Source organism: Python bivittatus, unplaced genomic scaffold (assembly GCF_059951505.1).
Source record: "Python bivittatus isolate LINGU-HERP-01145 unplaced genomic scaffold, Pbiv_v1 ctg000800_np1212, whole genome shotgun sequence".
Classification (NCBI taxonomy): domain Eukaryota; kingdom Metazoa; phylum Chordata; class Lepidosauria; order Squamata; family Pythonidae; genus Python; species Python bivittatus.
In genome coordinates this window covers 201,586-216,825 of record NW_028277105.1, presented here as the reverse complement: position 1 = coordinate 216,825, position 15,240 = coordinate 201,586, and the positions used below count along the sequence as shown (strand labels likewise).

General features: G+C 43.3%; 1 protein-coding gene across 5 annotated transcripts in view; it reads left to right on the top strand.

Annotated features, from left to right (window-relative positions):
* The window catches only part of PPT2 (palmitoyl-protein thioesterase 2), a 41,425-nt gene extending 26,541 nt beyond the window's left edge, over window positions 1-14,884 (top strand). For all 5 annotated transcript variants that reach the window (XM_007441772.4, XM_025175401.2, XM_088128613.1 and 2 more), the window contains 6 exons: window positions 2,220-2,315; window positions 3,385-3,492; window positions 4,482-4,565; window positions 6,399-6,483; window positions 9,570-9,624; window positions 12,779-14,884. In XM_007441772.4, coding sequence (XP_007441834.1) covers window positions 2,220-2,315; window positions 3,385-3,492; window positions 4,482-4,565; window positions 6,399-6,483; window positions 9,570-9,624; window positions 12,779-12,922 — 572 coding nt within the window. In that variant the 3' untranslated portion in view covers window positions 12,923-14,884. The remainder of the gene's footprint in view (window positions 1-2,219; window positions 2,316-3,384; window positions 3,493-4,481; window positions 4,566-6,398; window positions 6,484-9,569; window positions 9,625-12,778) is intronic.
* Window positions 14,885-15,240: the final 356 nt, after the last annotated feature.

Below are 15,240 nucleotides of genomic sequence, written 5' to 3'. Positions count from 1 at the left end.
GAACCGGGGGCCCAGCATCACAAAAACACTGGCCAGAACAGTTTACCTAATGCACTAGGCCAGGTTAAAATGGGGTTGGATGGTGTATGGTTCAGGATATAGTGAGAATCCAGCTGTTATCTTAGCATGTCGTATGAACAAGATGATGATGTTAAGCCACAACATGGTTTCTTTGCTCTGGTGTGACAGGCTACATGAATGTAGCAACTGCATTTTTTCAAAAAACGGGTTGGGATTAACCAACCTAGCCTGTTTTCCTCTGCTTGTGTGGAATTTAGAGAGGGTTTTGGTTCAGGTCTTCGTGGCCCTGCACTGACCCAGAAATTGCCTCTTACATCTCTAAATCCCCAGGATGTACTGAAGGCTTTGATGAAATGGGAATGACTTGGTAGAAGGGCAATCACCAGGACTGTAGATTATTCCTAGCCAGGCATTTGTCTTCCTAATCCAGTGTCATCTCCTGCAGCTTTCCCCAACCCAGTGTCCTCCAGATTTTCAGGCCTGTAGCTCACATTACTAATACTGCAATGAGTACCAAACCCGAAATTGCTTGTGTTGGCCTTTCAGTGGCTTTTTCATAATCTGTGGCCTATTTCAACAGTTGTGTGGTTCCTCAGTTTAGACCAGGGAAGAGCTATGCTTTCTGTATGTGGCTGAACTACAACTTCTGGCAGTTTCTGTCAGCACAACCAAGGATGGTGCAGGATGCTGGGAGTTGTACTTACACATCGTTGCAGGATCCACTGCCTTAGAGAAATCTGTGCCCTTTGGCCCTTCACAGATTAAGACGGCTGGTCTTTTGTGTCCAAGTTTTTAAAAAACTCTGAAGTTGGCCTTGCAAGTTTCCCTTAGTTGTCATTACCAAGAGAGTAGCTTGTCTCCCTAAGTTGACCAAAGAGACCAGCGCACCTGTCTTGTTTGCACTTTTATTTGCATTTATTCCTCCCTTTTCTCTGAGAGCTTGAGGGGAGGTATCCCTTAATTTTATCTCTACAACAGCAGGTGTGAGGTGAGTTGGTCTAAGAGAGAGAAGAGAATGGTCCAAGGTTATCCAGGAAGCCCCATATTCATATGGAGACTTGACCCTGCAGTCCCCCCAGTCTAACACCATAGTCACTACGCTAGCTATATAGAGATTTTCATGGTAGTTCTCTTAACCTTTTATTGCAAAGCCAGTCAAGGGTCTTTTGTGGAACTCATACCTCGTCTGATGTTGGGTGCACATTCAAAGGTTTCTTCTCTCCAAGTTCTAGTCCATTCGGTGAATGAGGTAGACCGAGATCCATGAAAATTCCTGCGATAAATTTGCCACAAAGCTCATTTTCTTAGTCTAGAGAGAGATGGCTAGGTTTGCGTGGCATTGTTTAAGTTGAACAACAACATGTTGATTGCATTGCCTACGCTAAACTGTAAATGGAGCTGCCATAATAATAGTTCTTGGGGACTTCAAACACTTCCTTTTACTTCACCTTATCATCTTTTCAATATTGGTTTGCATTGGAGGCCTAAAGCAAAGGGGTGGTGGCTTTCATAACATCCTGGCTTGCAACTCAGGGCCTAGCTGAACATACATACAAAAGAGAGAAGGTTGGGTTGTATGGGCACCTCCCTCAAGGTCTTTGATCTGGGAGTTGAAGTCCACACACCTTAAAGATGCTGAGGTTGAGAAACATTGGCCTAAAGCAAGGTTAGCTCAGGGACACAGTGGGAAATTAAGAGAGGTGGTGAGGTTCTGCCTTCTGTTGCACATACAGATGTTTTTAATGTTTGTCATAATCTTTGATGCTATTTGTCATAATCTAGTTGGGAAAGTCACAAAGCCATAGCTGTTTCCAAATTTGAGGGGAAATCTTGCTGGTTAGTGGATTTTCACTAATCAGTGGATTTTTGGTGTTATTCACATAGGAATGTATTCCTTACAGATGAGGTGAAAATTCTCAATATTGCGTTGACATTTATTTATGAGTTTGGATGAGAAATTAGGTATACTCATCATTACTCCAAAGGCTTCATCTGTAAATCTTCTACATATTGCGAGTAGTTGGTGTTTTTATGGAAGGCCCAAAAGTCAGTGAAGAGTTGACTATTTTTTATTTGGGTGAAGATTCAGAGTCAAACATTGCTGTGATGTAGACGCTACGTAGACTCGGATTATGGTGAAGAAGAAGGGAGCTGTTACTTCTTTTCCAAAACATGACTCCTCTTACTCTGTCCTGCAGGAGGACTTATTTGTCGAGCGCTGCTCTCTATCATGCCTGACCACAATGTGGACACGTTCATCTCTCTCTCCGCCCCACAAATGGGACAATACGGGGGTAAGTCATGAGGCAGGGACACTCTGGTGCCATTTGGTGGGACTTTGGGATACAAGTCCAGAGTCTTCCTTAGCAGAATGAGCAGGAGAGCCCATAGCAATGTTGAGTTGCTCTTCCATTGGAGCAGGCCATTGTTGGGCTGGGGGTGCAATTTATTTCTTTACTTTTTTGTCCTCTGGAGGCCACAGAGTGAGTGGCAGTGACAGAAAATGTTGGGCCATTTTCCTTCTTGTGGGGAGTGGGAGAGCAGTATGGGTTATGCTCTGGGGAAGTTCACCTTAGCTCTTTTCAGCATTTTTGTAATAAAAATACAGAAATCTTACATACACATTTTTGTATTTTGCCATCAAAACATAGTGGTATCATCTGAGAGGCCTCCGGAGGCCATAAAATGGGTCAAGGGGGCACAAGATGTCTTCTTCGGCCTTAGGTAAATTAAAATGCAGCCACTGCTTCTATTTTTATGTATTTATTTTTATTGTGTCACTTATAATTATTTATTTTATTATTATTGTATTTATTATTAATTATATTATTATAATTATTTCTTATTTTATTTTTGCCCTGCTCAGCATATACTATTTCATTTTCAGTGTCTTATCCCCTGTCTTATTCAGTTTGCCGTTCATATCTCACCAATCTACACGTTTCTTTTTTGCATTTATTTATGTTTATATTTATACATGTACTTATATTTATCTGTGCATTGCTAAGGTGGAAATGTCTGGAATTCTGACATCCCAACCTCCCAACTTTCCCAACAGAGCCTTCCGAACAGGGATGTCAACTCTCAAATTGTTAGCCAAGATGCCTCTTGCTTAATAACTCTGAGAGTTGAGCCCAGGTTAGGGATTGCTATCCCAGTTAGTTGCTTTGTGTGCCTCAGTCTTCCCAAAGGCATAATGGCTGGGGATTATGGGAGATTTGGACCACCATGTCTGGAAGTATCAGGTTTACAAAAGGATAGAAGATGGGAAGATCCTGAATTTACAACAGTTGTGGGGAAAACCAAGCCACTATATCAGTGTCTCTGCTCATTGGCTTCCTCTACCTTTCTTTTTCAATTCAGACACCAAGTATTTGAAATGGCTTTTTCCACAGTACATGAAGTCCAACCTATACCGCGTCTGCTACACCCAGTTGGGTCAGGATGTCTCCATCTGTAACTACTGGAATGGTAGGCCTGCTTTATGACCGCAGTCAATTATTCTGCATTGCATGTGAGGCTCTTGAGGGTTTAAACGTTTTTCACCTCTATTGCTGGATTCACACATTGTGTGAAGCCATGGTTTGTTTTAAACATGGTTTGCTGAAATTCCAGTAGCTCGGCTAATAAACACCACTAAGCCATAACCAAACAAACTGCATTGTGGTTTACTGCAATGGGAGAACCCATCTATTGGCCTGGTTCATACTATGTCTTAAATCAGGTTTGTCAGCCAAATGTAATTGAGTTGGGTGAAAGTTGTATAAACTTTAAAATTATGAATTTACACTATAGGCTAAGCTAAAACTAAATAACAATGTCTTAATGCAATGTTTGATTTGGCCTTTGCCTCAACATAATTCCTTGTTATCCAATATTATCCACGTTTTCTGTCTCCAGTGTGCGGGCTGTATCTGGCATTGCTTACGCAGCCAAAACAGCATTATCCATGCCAAATATTTTAAATTAGCATTGTTTAAAAAAGTTGTTCATTTCTAGCATTAAAAATGGGTTCAGATCTACTTTCATATCTAAAATCTAGTAGGAAAGGGAGATTTGTAGGGTATTGAAGGTGATTTAGGCTGGGTTCGTACATTACCCTAAACCTTGAGGTTTATTTAGTAAGCCACGGTTAAATAAGCTACTGTAGGACTTAGTAGGATATGGGGACCCAGTCTTAATGTCTTAAAATATAGGAATGGGTTAGAGCAGTGTTTCTCAACAGCAGCAACTCTAAGACATGTGGACTTCAACTCCCAGAATTCCCCAGCCAGCATCTGGGAGTTGAAGTCTACACGTCTTAAAGTTGCTGTGGTTGAGAAACACTGGGTTAGAGCTAGATTCCTGGTGGGAAAGGTAGATTAAGGAAGGTGAGAGAGGAGGTATCCTGTTGAGTGCAGAAACAAAACAAGGTGGCTCTCAACTTTTCTCTCCCCGCCCCATGTCTTTTGCATTTTCAGACCCACACCATCGAGATCTTTATCTCAACAACAGCAACTTCCTGGCCGTGCTGAACGATGAGAGACTTCATCCCAACGCAACCGGTAAGCGTGCTTTGACATTCTTCAACGCCACTACAGAGGGGAGAGTGGTAGAGTAGCAAGGACCGCACCTTCCTGCTTTGGGGTTAACTCATCCTATTATCTTAGTTGCCTTCATACTCGGATGACCAACCCGGAATTTGCCCCCAAACCCATGTTTGTCCTTCGCGGGGCTGAAAACTGCAGCTGAAGCCATGCTGAAACCAACCGTCCAGCTTGGATGTGAAAACATGGCACTTCCAAGGTTGCTGAACTACCACTCCCACAAGGCCTTGCTAGTATGACTTAGGATGAGGGATGCTGGGAGTTTTAGTTCATCAATGTCTGGAAGGTTGCAGGCTCTCCATTTCTGAGTTAGGGCCCGAGGCAGGATAGTCCAGGAAGCGTTAATTGGGTTTCTGCACCAGGAAGACGTGGACTCAGTGCCCCAAATAGCTCCATCCAGCTTTATGGTTCTCCGTCCAAACCCCCAGAGCAAACCAAATCTCCAGTGCGTTCCTGCCAAAAGGGATTTTTTTTTAAGAGCCTGGCCAGACTCTGACTTACAGATAGAGCTGACTCTGTGCCTCCAGCAGTCGTTGAGAAGCAGGAGTATGCAAGTGAAACATTTCCTAATATGGAGAGTGAAACATGACTGGAAGATCTTTGCTCGATCTTTTTTCCCCTGTGACAGGCTGCTGGAGCCTTTCACGGAGGCCTGGCCAAGCCAGATCAGCTGGGGGATTTAAGTTCAAGCTTGTCAAAACTCTTCCTGCCCTTTCAGGACGTAACTCATGAAATGCCATTCAGAATCCCTGCTTTAGGTAGCACGAGATAGCTTTTGTTGACTAATTTTATAGTTTTTTAGACTCTTTATCATTGCTGTTAACTGTCTAAACCAGCGTTTTCTAATCTCAGCAACTTTAAAATATGTAGACTTCGACTCCCAGAATTCCCTAGCCAGGATTTCAACTCCTAGAATTCCTCAGTGGCTGGGGAATTCTAGGAATCTTAAAGTTGGCCACGGTCGGGAAACCCTGGTCTAAACGATACATAAACACATAAAAACCATTGCCAGATCACAAATGTTAAAATAAAAATTAAGGAACAAAGCAAGGGAAAAAGGAGATAATTAAGTGTATCAGACACGATAACATTACTAGACATTTCCTGGAGGCTGCGTTGTTATTTTGTCTGTCTGCAAATAGGGTAGGGAACCTATTTTTGGCTGGACCTTCCTCTCTGCCTGGGGTCAGTGAAATTCGGATGTCACTGGAATAGGTGGAGGTGAAACACACAGGCCCGTGTTTTAGCCATTTTAAAGAAAAAATAGGGGCCTTCTCCACTGAAGTCTCCCCCAAACAGATGTCCTGCCTAATTTTTAGGAGGACTCATGTCTTTTGTGGGTGTCCTCAAATCTCTGCAAAACTGACGGCAGATATTCTGTCACTTAGAAGAATAAGCCAAACACTTCAGCCCTCTCCATTCTGGGGGCTGCCAACGGCTCACAGTTTCCCCACTCCTGGCCTTAGAAGACTCCTCCCCTCCCTGATGGTTTCCAGAAGTGTGGGGACTACGACCCCCAGAATGCTGAGCCTTTGGGAAAGTGCAATCCCAACCCCACCCCGAGAGTGCCAAATTGGAGAAGATGTAATAAGTCGCACTTGCTTTATTGCTGATGCCTCCTGCAAAAGCAGGGCCCAGAGGAAAGGTCCCTAGGTCTCTTAGCTTCTGCAAAGAATGGAGTGGGGAAAGGTCTTTTCCATTGATTGCTGAGGAGGCAAAGGGGGAGAAGGGAAAGAGGAGAAAATGGGAAGGTGACCCAACTTCTGGAGTTCTGCTCCTCTCTTCTTGCAGCATGGAAGAGAAACCTTTTGCGCATTCGCAAGCTCATTCTGATCGGCGGCCCAGACGACGGGGTCATCATGCCCTGGGAATCCAGGTGAGCTTTTGGGCGTGGATAGAAAGAGGTTGAGTTTGGGAGCGAGGGAACCCAAGGGCTGATCTCCCCATAAAGCTTTTTTGCAAGGAGAAGCTGTTCAGTACCGCTAGAACCCCGGGGATATTGGAATCAGGACAGGCTTGAGTTGCTTGACTTGGTTCCCTGATGACCGTTCGGAGGCAGAGAGAGCCAGCAGGGCCCGGTCTGGCTGAATCGAAACATGCTCTCCAGCACCCGGCATGTGGGAAGGGACAAATGCACCCCCTGCCTCCTCCACCCACTCCTGTTTTGATTTTCTGCAGCCGCCTGCAAAATTCCCCTGCTCGTAGTGTAAGACAGTGGCGTAAAAGCGAAGAGGCAGACTTCGTGCTGGTGGTGCAGCCGAAGCCTCTTTTTTGTCTTTATTTAGTAAATTTATAGCCCGCCCATCTCATGCATGGCTCTGGGTGGCTCACAATTAAAATAAAATCAGTAAAAGCAACAAAAATAAGATAAAAATAGCAGCCGAGAGGATTCACACTCAAACAAGCCATGATGCGGGCTTTCCCAGGATATCAGGGCCCCAGGCTTGATGGCAAAGACAGGTTTTTAATGCCCTGCAAAAGGCCAGGGTCAAGGTGAATCTTATTTCTGGGGGGAAGATGTTCCAGAGGGCAGGCCCCAGGGCAGAAAAGGCTCTCCCCCTGGGTCCTGACAGATGACCCTCTCTCGCAGATGGCATCCGGAGCATGCCTCTCCTGCCAGATCTTACAGGGCAGGTAAACACCACTGGGGAGAGACAGTCCTGTAATTAATTGTCCTCCCTTACTCCAAGATAGAGAAGCTATTTCAGCAGACCGTTAAAGAAATGGACATAAGAACCTAAGCTGGGCCCTGCTGGATCAGATCCCTGGCCTGTCTAGACCAGCAGTCTGTTCTCCCAGTGCCCAAGGAAGCCCATGAATCTCCCAGCAGATGGCCTTCAGAGGCAGCCCCACGGCCATCTGGGCTCATCGCCCTTGATCCCCAGGACTTCGGTGAATTGGTTCACCCCTTTTCTGAAGCCAGCCAAGCTGGTAGCCAGCACCACGTCTTAGGCTTTTAGGTTCAGCCTCTCTCAGTTGACGATTGGTTCTACCCAGATAAAACGGCGTGTCTTTCACACACACGGCACAAGGACAAGCAAGCTTTCTGCAGTAGAGGGACGCCTTTTTATTTTTCAGAATTATTCGGCCTTGGGATCTATGGCAGTAGCGTACCGATCTCCCCAGAGGGGCAGGGCCCAGAAGATTTTGCAGTGCACGCGCGTGTGTGTCTGTTTTTGAAATAAAAATTGTGCTGCCCCAAATTGAGGATGCATTGTTGAATTTTGAAAAGGGGCTGTAGGCTGTTCAGCTTGGCATTAAGGTACCTATGCTGACTGTTGGCCATTGGCAGAAAAGAGCTTTATGCTTCTTTGTCAACTAAAGCTTGCTGGGATGTGAGAACTAGAGGACTAGTAGAACTTAACATCTACTAGTTACCATACTAGAGCACTTCCAAAAATTTGGAGCTGCTTTCTCCAAACGCCAGTTGTTAAGGAATATGATCTGGGAAGGCTGCTGTCAGTAACAGCTCCTTTAGGCTTGTGAATCAGAGCAAAAGTGTCCCTTTTATGGACCTGTGGCAGCGTGAAGATCTTAGTGGTGGAGCTTATAGGCTGTGAAATAAGATGGCTACGACACCGATCGTGATGGATAGACATCAAGGAAATATACATGTACTATTTAACACAGTATCAACTGTCTTTGCTGCTTTTTTTCAACCATGTATGTCCAGTTTATAATCATGCAGTTCGTTTTCCCTATTAAACACGATTACCTTGGTCTTCAGTACATTTATTTTTAGATTCATACTTTTCAATGCATCGTATGATCTAACATTCGCTGCAAATTATTTGGGTCTTCAGCCAACAACACTTCTGCTTACAAATGTGTGTAAACTTTCACATCCTTGAGAACCCTTCTAACGTCACTACAAGCATTCCTTATACCTTTATCCCAAATGCACTAAACAACCAAGGAGACATCTCACACCCGTGTCTTATTCCCTGCAAGGAGTCGCCCCGTTTCTTAGCGATATTATTACCTACCCTCTTAGTGCATTCAGCCACCAATCTTCACACTCTGCATTTGTGCAAAACACTCCATAACTGAAGCCGATTCACTATAATATGCTTTCTCTAAGTCAAGAAACAAGCAGCAAACTTTCTCACAGTCATGCATCTCTCGGCGAGCTGCTGCAGAGCAGAAATCAGTCTCTGCCCCCACTCCCCTGCCCTGCCTAAAGTTGCACTATGCTTCCCAAATTTTCTCATTGTCACGTCTTGTAGGCTTTCAACCAGAATTTTGTCAAGGACCTTAACAAACTCATTCTCTTGCAGTTTTGAATTCACGCTTGCTTGCTTTCTCCTTTCACAAACATATTTAAGAAGTTGCACAGCCATTACAGGTGCAAATGACATTTGTGTTTTATACCACCCCCACCAGCAGTTTTACTATTTTTGACATTCTCACAGGATTTGTGATTTTCTTTCCATCATTCTTTTGTTGGTGATAACATTTATAGTGGTTGTTTCAGTTTCCCTGTTCAACATCACCGTTGTACACTAGCATCATCTCCTGTGCAAATGTTTAAAGTTTTCTTCCCAACTTTCCCTGGCTTTAGATTCATCCCAAATCCTTTCATCCCTTTTCTTTTTAAATCCATCCCCTCTTCCCCTGGAGCCAGTGTTTTAGCCCTCTTCATCCATTTCCAGAACAACTTTTTATTTCTGATTCTCTGCACTTTCTCTATTTCTTCATCTTCACCATCCTTTGTTTTCTTTAACTTAATTTTTTCACTCTGTACACCTACAATATCGGTGCCTCTTGTAGGGAAGTGAACTTTATCACAGTCTTTGACCGGCGTATGTCCACGTGTGGATATAAACATAAAATTCTACATAGTTCATAAAAATAACAAAAAGGAATTAAAATAGTTAAAAAGAAAAGGTGGGGGGCTCTTGTAGGTTTAGGAGATGGATTGTATAATTCTACATGGATTGTTCTGTTTTGTTCCTTTTGTAGTATGTTTGCCTTCTACGATGATAATGAGATGGTGATGGACATGACGTCTCAGCCGGTGAGTAAGGACAGACTGACAATGTGAGGTGAAAATAGATGGCAGGAAGGATATATTTTGGTTAATTGCAGGAGTTCCTCTACTTTTTGCCATCACATCTCCCTTTAGTGTTATCTTGATGTACACACCTCCCCTAAAAATCCAAATATCAAAATGAACACAAACGAACAATGAAAACAATACAGTGAAACTTTGGGAAAGGTGGGTTTAGTGTAACAAGGTACAACTAAAAGGTTCTTTCCCTCAGAGTTTGGGGAAGGAGGCAGAAAATAAGATCCAACTCACTGGGTATCATTGGATCTAAACAGAAATGACTCAACAGCTCAAGGAAAATTAAACGTAACCCCAAATCACCATCCCCTTTTCATAATAACCAACTATAAATATTGTATAAACAAGTGGAAAGTCTGTCTTTCTGTATTCTTCTCTTCCTTCATCACAAGGTTCTCTTTCTCCACTGATTCTAAACAAAATGCTCTCTGATTTATATTGCTTCATTTTTCTATTATTATTATTACTGCTATGTCTGTACCTTAGTTGCTCATTAGATTTATAGTTCACCTTTCTTCCAATTGCTCAAGGCAGCATACAAATCTTTCCCACCCCCAACGCCTGTTTTTCCCAACAACCACCCAGTTGCCTGGCCCTGAGTCACGGAGGGAGCGGTCATAGCAGAAGGGAGAGTGGATCCTGGGTCTCCAGAACCTAGTCCAGAAAATCACAAATGTTCCCACAATGAGAAACAAAGGCTCTATAATGGTTTAAAAACTATCAACCCCCTTAAATGTTAAAGTCACAATAAAAGATTAAAACCCAAAAGATCAGTGTAAAGCAGTGTTTCTCAACCTTGGTGACTTGAAGATGGGTGGACGTCAACTCCCAGCATGCTGGCTAGGGAATTCTGGGAGTAGGTCCACCCATCTTCAAGTCGCCAAGGTTGAGAAAAAAAAAACTGGATGTAAAGAGACACATCTTAACTTTTCTAAAAACGAAGAACAAGGGCACCATTCTTAGTTTTGAAGGGCCATGCTGCGTAATTTGGGTATGACAACCCCTTTCATGCCTGCCCCATAAGCAAGTGTCGGAGAGAAGAGATGTCCTCTATGGGGGCTCTCCTGCAGATCTTAACAATTCTCATGCCAGTTAGCCCTTCAAATAGGGACCCACTGAAACCAGCTTGTTCTAAGTAACACCTCTGCCTTAAAAACTCACAGAAATTACAAGCATTTTCCAATTAGTCTGTATAATGGACATAACAATAGAGATTGACTGATTGCCGTCCAAAACCAATCAGTAGGGATGAATGGGGAATCAAGCCACGTGAATCCTTCACATTTGCAGCTGTTCGAGGTAGACCAGACTTGAACACCAAAGTTATGAATACTAAAACTACTTTTATTATACAGTTACAGTAATAGAGTCTTGCAACTCTGAACATGCCTCCCCCCTCCCTGCCTTTTTCCTGAAGAGAAGTGGGGAGAGTCCAGTCCGAGACGTTTTCTCAAATTACATTTCTGCTTTGGGCTCAGATTTCTCTTATCTGACTGTTGCCTTGGCTGCGACTCTTCCTCCTCTCCCTCAAGGTTATTCTCACAGTCCATTACAACGTTATGAAGGTGCAACCTGCAGACTCTCTGAGACAGGATTTGCAATAACTGTTTGCTTATATTTCAGAGATAAATAAGTTTGCTAAGTCTCTAGCAAGATTAACACAGTTTACATAGAGGCCTCCCCTCTAACGTTGTCCTCACAACAATCCTGTGAGATTGGCTGGGTTGAGAATTGAAGATGGTACCAAGATTGCCCACTGTGTTCTGTAGCGAAGAGAAACTCAGACTTTGAATTTCTCTGATCCTACTTCTCCACCTTAACTACTACACCACATTAGCTCATCTCAGCTCTACAGGGTCTAAGAGTCTTCTGTTTGGAAAGACCCATAGGAAGCTAGAAGTACTTGGTACATGCAGATAATGAAGCCTTCAGAATCCACCAGATGAGGGATTGCTTTGGAATCTGAAGTTAAAGTTATATTGAAATGACTCTTCATGATTGATAAAAGTATTACACGACTGACTTGCCTTTTTCTCTAAGAAACTCTGGAGCATTTCTTAGTTTGAACACTAGAGTTTTGCTAATTAAAATTAAAAGGATTAATTTAATTTAATTAAATGGTGGGTGCAGGGGGAGCGTACCCATAGACTTCTCAGCAATTCCAGTAAATATCAGCAAATGAGAGATGTCTGTGCATATGCACCATTTAATTTAATTAAATTGAATTAATCCATTTAATTTTAATTAGCAAGACTCTAGTGCTCAAACTAAGAAATACTTAACTTCAGATTATTGTTGTATGCAGCCCAGAGTCGCTTTGTGTGAGATGGGAGGCTATACAAATGTGATATATAAATAAATAAATAAATAAATAATTTTTTAAAAATACAATACCCATTTGGAGGTATTTGGATTCCAAATTTAAAGAAGCCGAAGGAAGTAACACCAGTAGGGCCAGGAACAGAAGCTGGGGAAAGTAACAGAGGGCGAATTTGCAGTGTGGGGCTGAATTGTCCAGACGTTGGTGGGAGTGATGGGTGGTCAAATGCTTGTCTTTTGACTTTGTCCTGAGATGCTTGGAGCAAAGCTGACCCAGTTATTTCAAGATGTGGAGCAGAAGTTGAAGTGGTTGTTCCCCTTTTTATCATTTAAGAGTGCCAGAGGAACTGGGCCAACCCCTGTTCCAAGCAGGGGATCAGCTTCTTTGTGTGTTAGTCTATCACAGTGTTTCTCAGCTTCAGCATCTTTAAGCTCTATGGACTTCAACTCCCAGAATTCCCCAGCCAGCATGGCTGGCTGGGGAATTCTAGGAGTTGAAGTCCACCCATCTTAAAAACTGCTGAAGTTGAGAAACGCTGCTCTAAACCAATGTTTCTCAACCTCAGCATCTTTAAGCTGGGTGGTCTTCTAATCCCAGAATTCCCCAGGCAAAATGCTGGCTGGGGAATTCTGGGAGTTGAAGTCCATGCATCTTAAAATTGCTGAGGTTGAGAAGCACTGGTCTGTCGCCTTTATAACACTCCAAACCTGCACCTTGGTGCTGCCGAGGGGCCTTGCAAAGTCTGTCCAGTTGAACTCTTGGTGTTTGTTGGTCCTTTCTCAGGTTTACCTCCTAGACACTTTTGGCTTGAAGACTCTGGACGTTCGTGGCGACATTGTTTTCTGCACAATGCCCAACGTTTCTCACACGAACTGGCATTCCAACCGCGCCGTCTTCGACACCTGCATTGCCAAATGGCTGACGTAGCTGGTCAGGCCTGGGAAAAACCGAGCGGAGGAGGAACAGAGAGAGTCCTAAATCTGAGCTGTGTTCTCTGACCTCAACGTGGCATTTCTCCTCCCACAACGAAAAAATTCATCTGCCTGTCACTTTTCTAGAAGTTTTTTTCTTTCACAGCGGAAGAAACGTTTTCCCTGCAAGACTCTTTGGTGGAAGCTAGTCGCAAGAACGGGTGCTCCAAGATGCTGCAAGGGAGGCCACAATGAACTGGGCCCATAGTCTTTTGTTGTGGCTAAGCTACGAGACGGGGAGGAAAAATGTAGCAAGGAAGACCGCAAATGGATTACAGTTAAATGTAATCAAATATACCCAGATGTCATATTTTCTAGTACCAAGCCTATGGCAGAAACATAGTAACTGTGGAAACTGGAGGTATTGTCCTTTCAGATTCCAACTCTGGTGTTTTGTGCCATTCTATCCTCAGCTTGGAGATGTTTTCATGGCGCCTATTATATTTTTCATAATATAATAATGCAACAGCTACCCCGGACGGTGTTTCAGAGAGACTAGCCCAAAGTTTGTGAAAGCAGATTCAGAAAAAACAAAAAACCCTTACCATTTATTCCCTCAATTAATTTGAGTTTTCCGCTCCAATTATTGCTTTGACGTTTCGCCAGAGGGGGAGGAAAAGTAAATGTGTAGACTTCGATCAAAACTCCAGTTCCACACCACTCAAGAAAATGCAAATGGGATGCCACAAAACCAATGGAAAGCATATTTTTCTGTTTCCTGACCTAAGCAAGCCGGACATAGCTTCAGCACCCCTGCCTCCAGTTATAGATCAAAATCAATGTTATAAATTATTGATTGACTTTGGAGGGCAAGATGCACCAGTGTATATTTCCTCCCTCCTTAGAAGCACAATCTCAGGATGGCAACAGGAAGCCAATTTAGACAAAGATGTTCATAACTTTATCTTGCTGCTTCTATTTTTTTAAAAAAACGTGTATTGAAGAGTCTCACGAGCAGTTTTTAAGAGATCAGAACTTTTGAACAGGTGACCTTCCTCTCTCCTTGTGTCTAGAGGCAAGACTCAAAGCTTTGCATGCTAACAGTATTAAACTCCTATATTTTTACCAAGTTACAATAAGACGTTTACATGGACTCAAGTTTAACTTTTAACATCAGAGCAGATATGAAAGAGGAAAGGAGTTCAGTTTAAGCTGAGATTCTGAGGGGATGTGTATCACTAGACATGAGATGCGTGAAGTATCTTTTGCCCTCCAGATGTTTCTGAACTACAACTCCCAGACTTCTTGGTTAGGCTGGTTGGGCTGCTAGTGGTTTCACAGCATCTGGAAGGTTACAGTTGTGGACTTTATGTAGATAGCACTTACAACTGGAGCTGGAAGCCATCTTGTAGCTGAAGATTGCTGCTTTGTGAGAGGATAGTCCAAAAGGTGACGCACACATACCTGCAGTCTAAAGCAGTGTTTCTCAACCTGGTCAACATGCTGGCTGGGGAATTCTGGGAGTTGAAGTCCACGTATCTTAAAGTTGACCAGGTTGAGAAACACTGGTCTAAAGTTATACTATCCTGTTATTGAAAAGGCTGGCTTTTTAATTTCTTCTCTGAAACCCCTTTTTATATATTTCCAACTGCCTTCTATCCCCCATAAAGACTAGAGACTTGTCCTCTCTTTGAATACAACAGAGGAGCTTACCGTTACCCATTTTGGCACAGAATCTGCATACTTCTCTTTTCAAGGCATGTGGAATGAATAGCCCGTCTGTAGATGCAACAGGCAGTATCAGGAGGCATCTATTTTTATGCTGACGGGCTTTTCCTGCGGAGAAGTTGAAAGCAGCTGGAGTTTAGAACGGTTCCTTTCTATTACAGGACGCAGGATTCCTTCCTTCCTTCCTTCCTTCCTTCCTTCCTTCCTTCCTTCCTTCCTTCCTTCCTTCCTTCCTTCCTTCCTTCCTTCCTTCCTTCCTTCCTTCCTTCCTTTCTCCCAGCTAGCATGAGTCTAGCGAAAGTCCTGAAGTGCTTAGCGCTAGCTCAAAACAAAATCCAGCTTGAAGTTGAAGTTCTCGGACGTAATTCTTCCTTGCATGCGTTTTTATTCACAGGGAATGTTTGGCAAAATGCTCAGGGAACTGTGATGGGAGCAACTGTCAGCTAAATCTGAGATGATTAGACACACACACACACCAGTAACAGGAAGGACTGGAAAAAGGTTGCAGTTGAGAATGTGAATTGTGCGGGCAGGAGATTTCACGTTGGGTAAAAACAGGAGATTTTGTAGGCCAGAACAGGGACCAGTAGAAGCCAGCTTGATTTA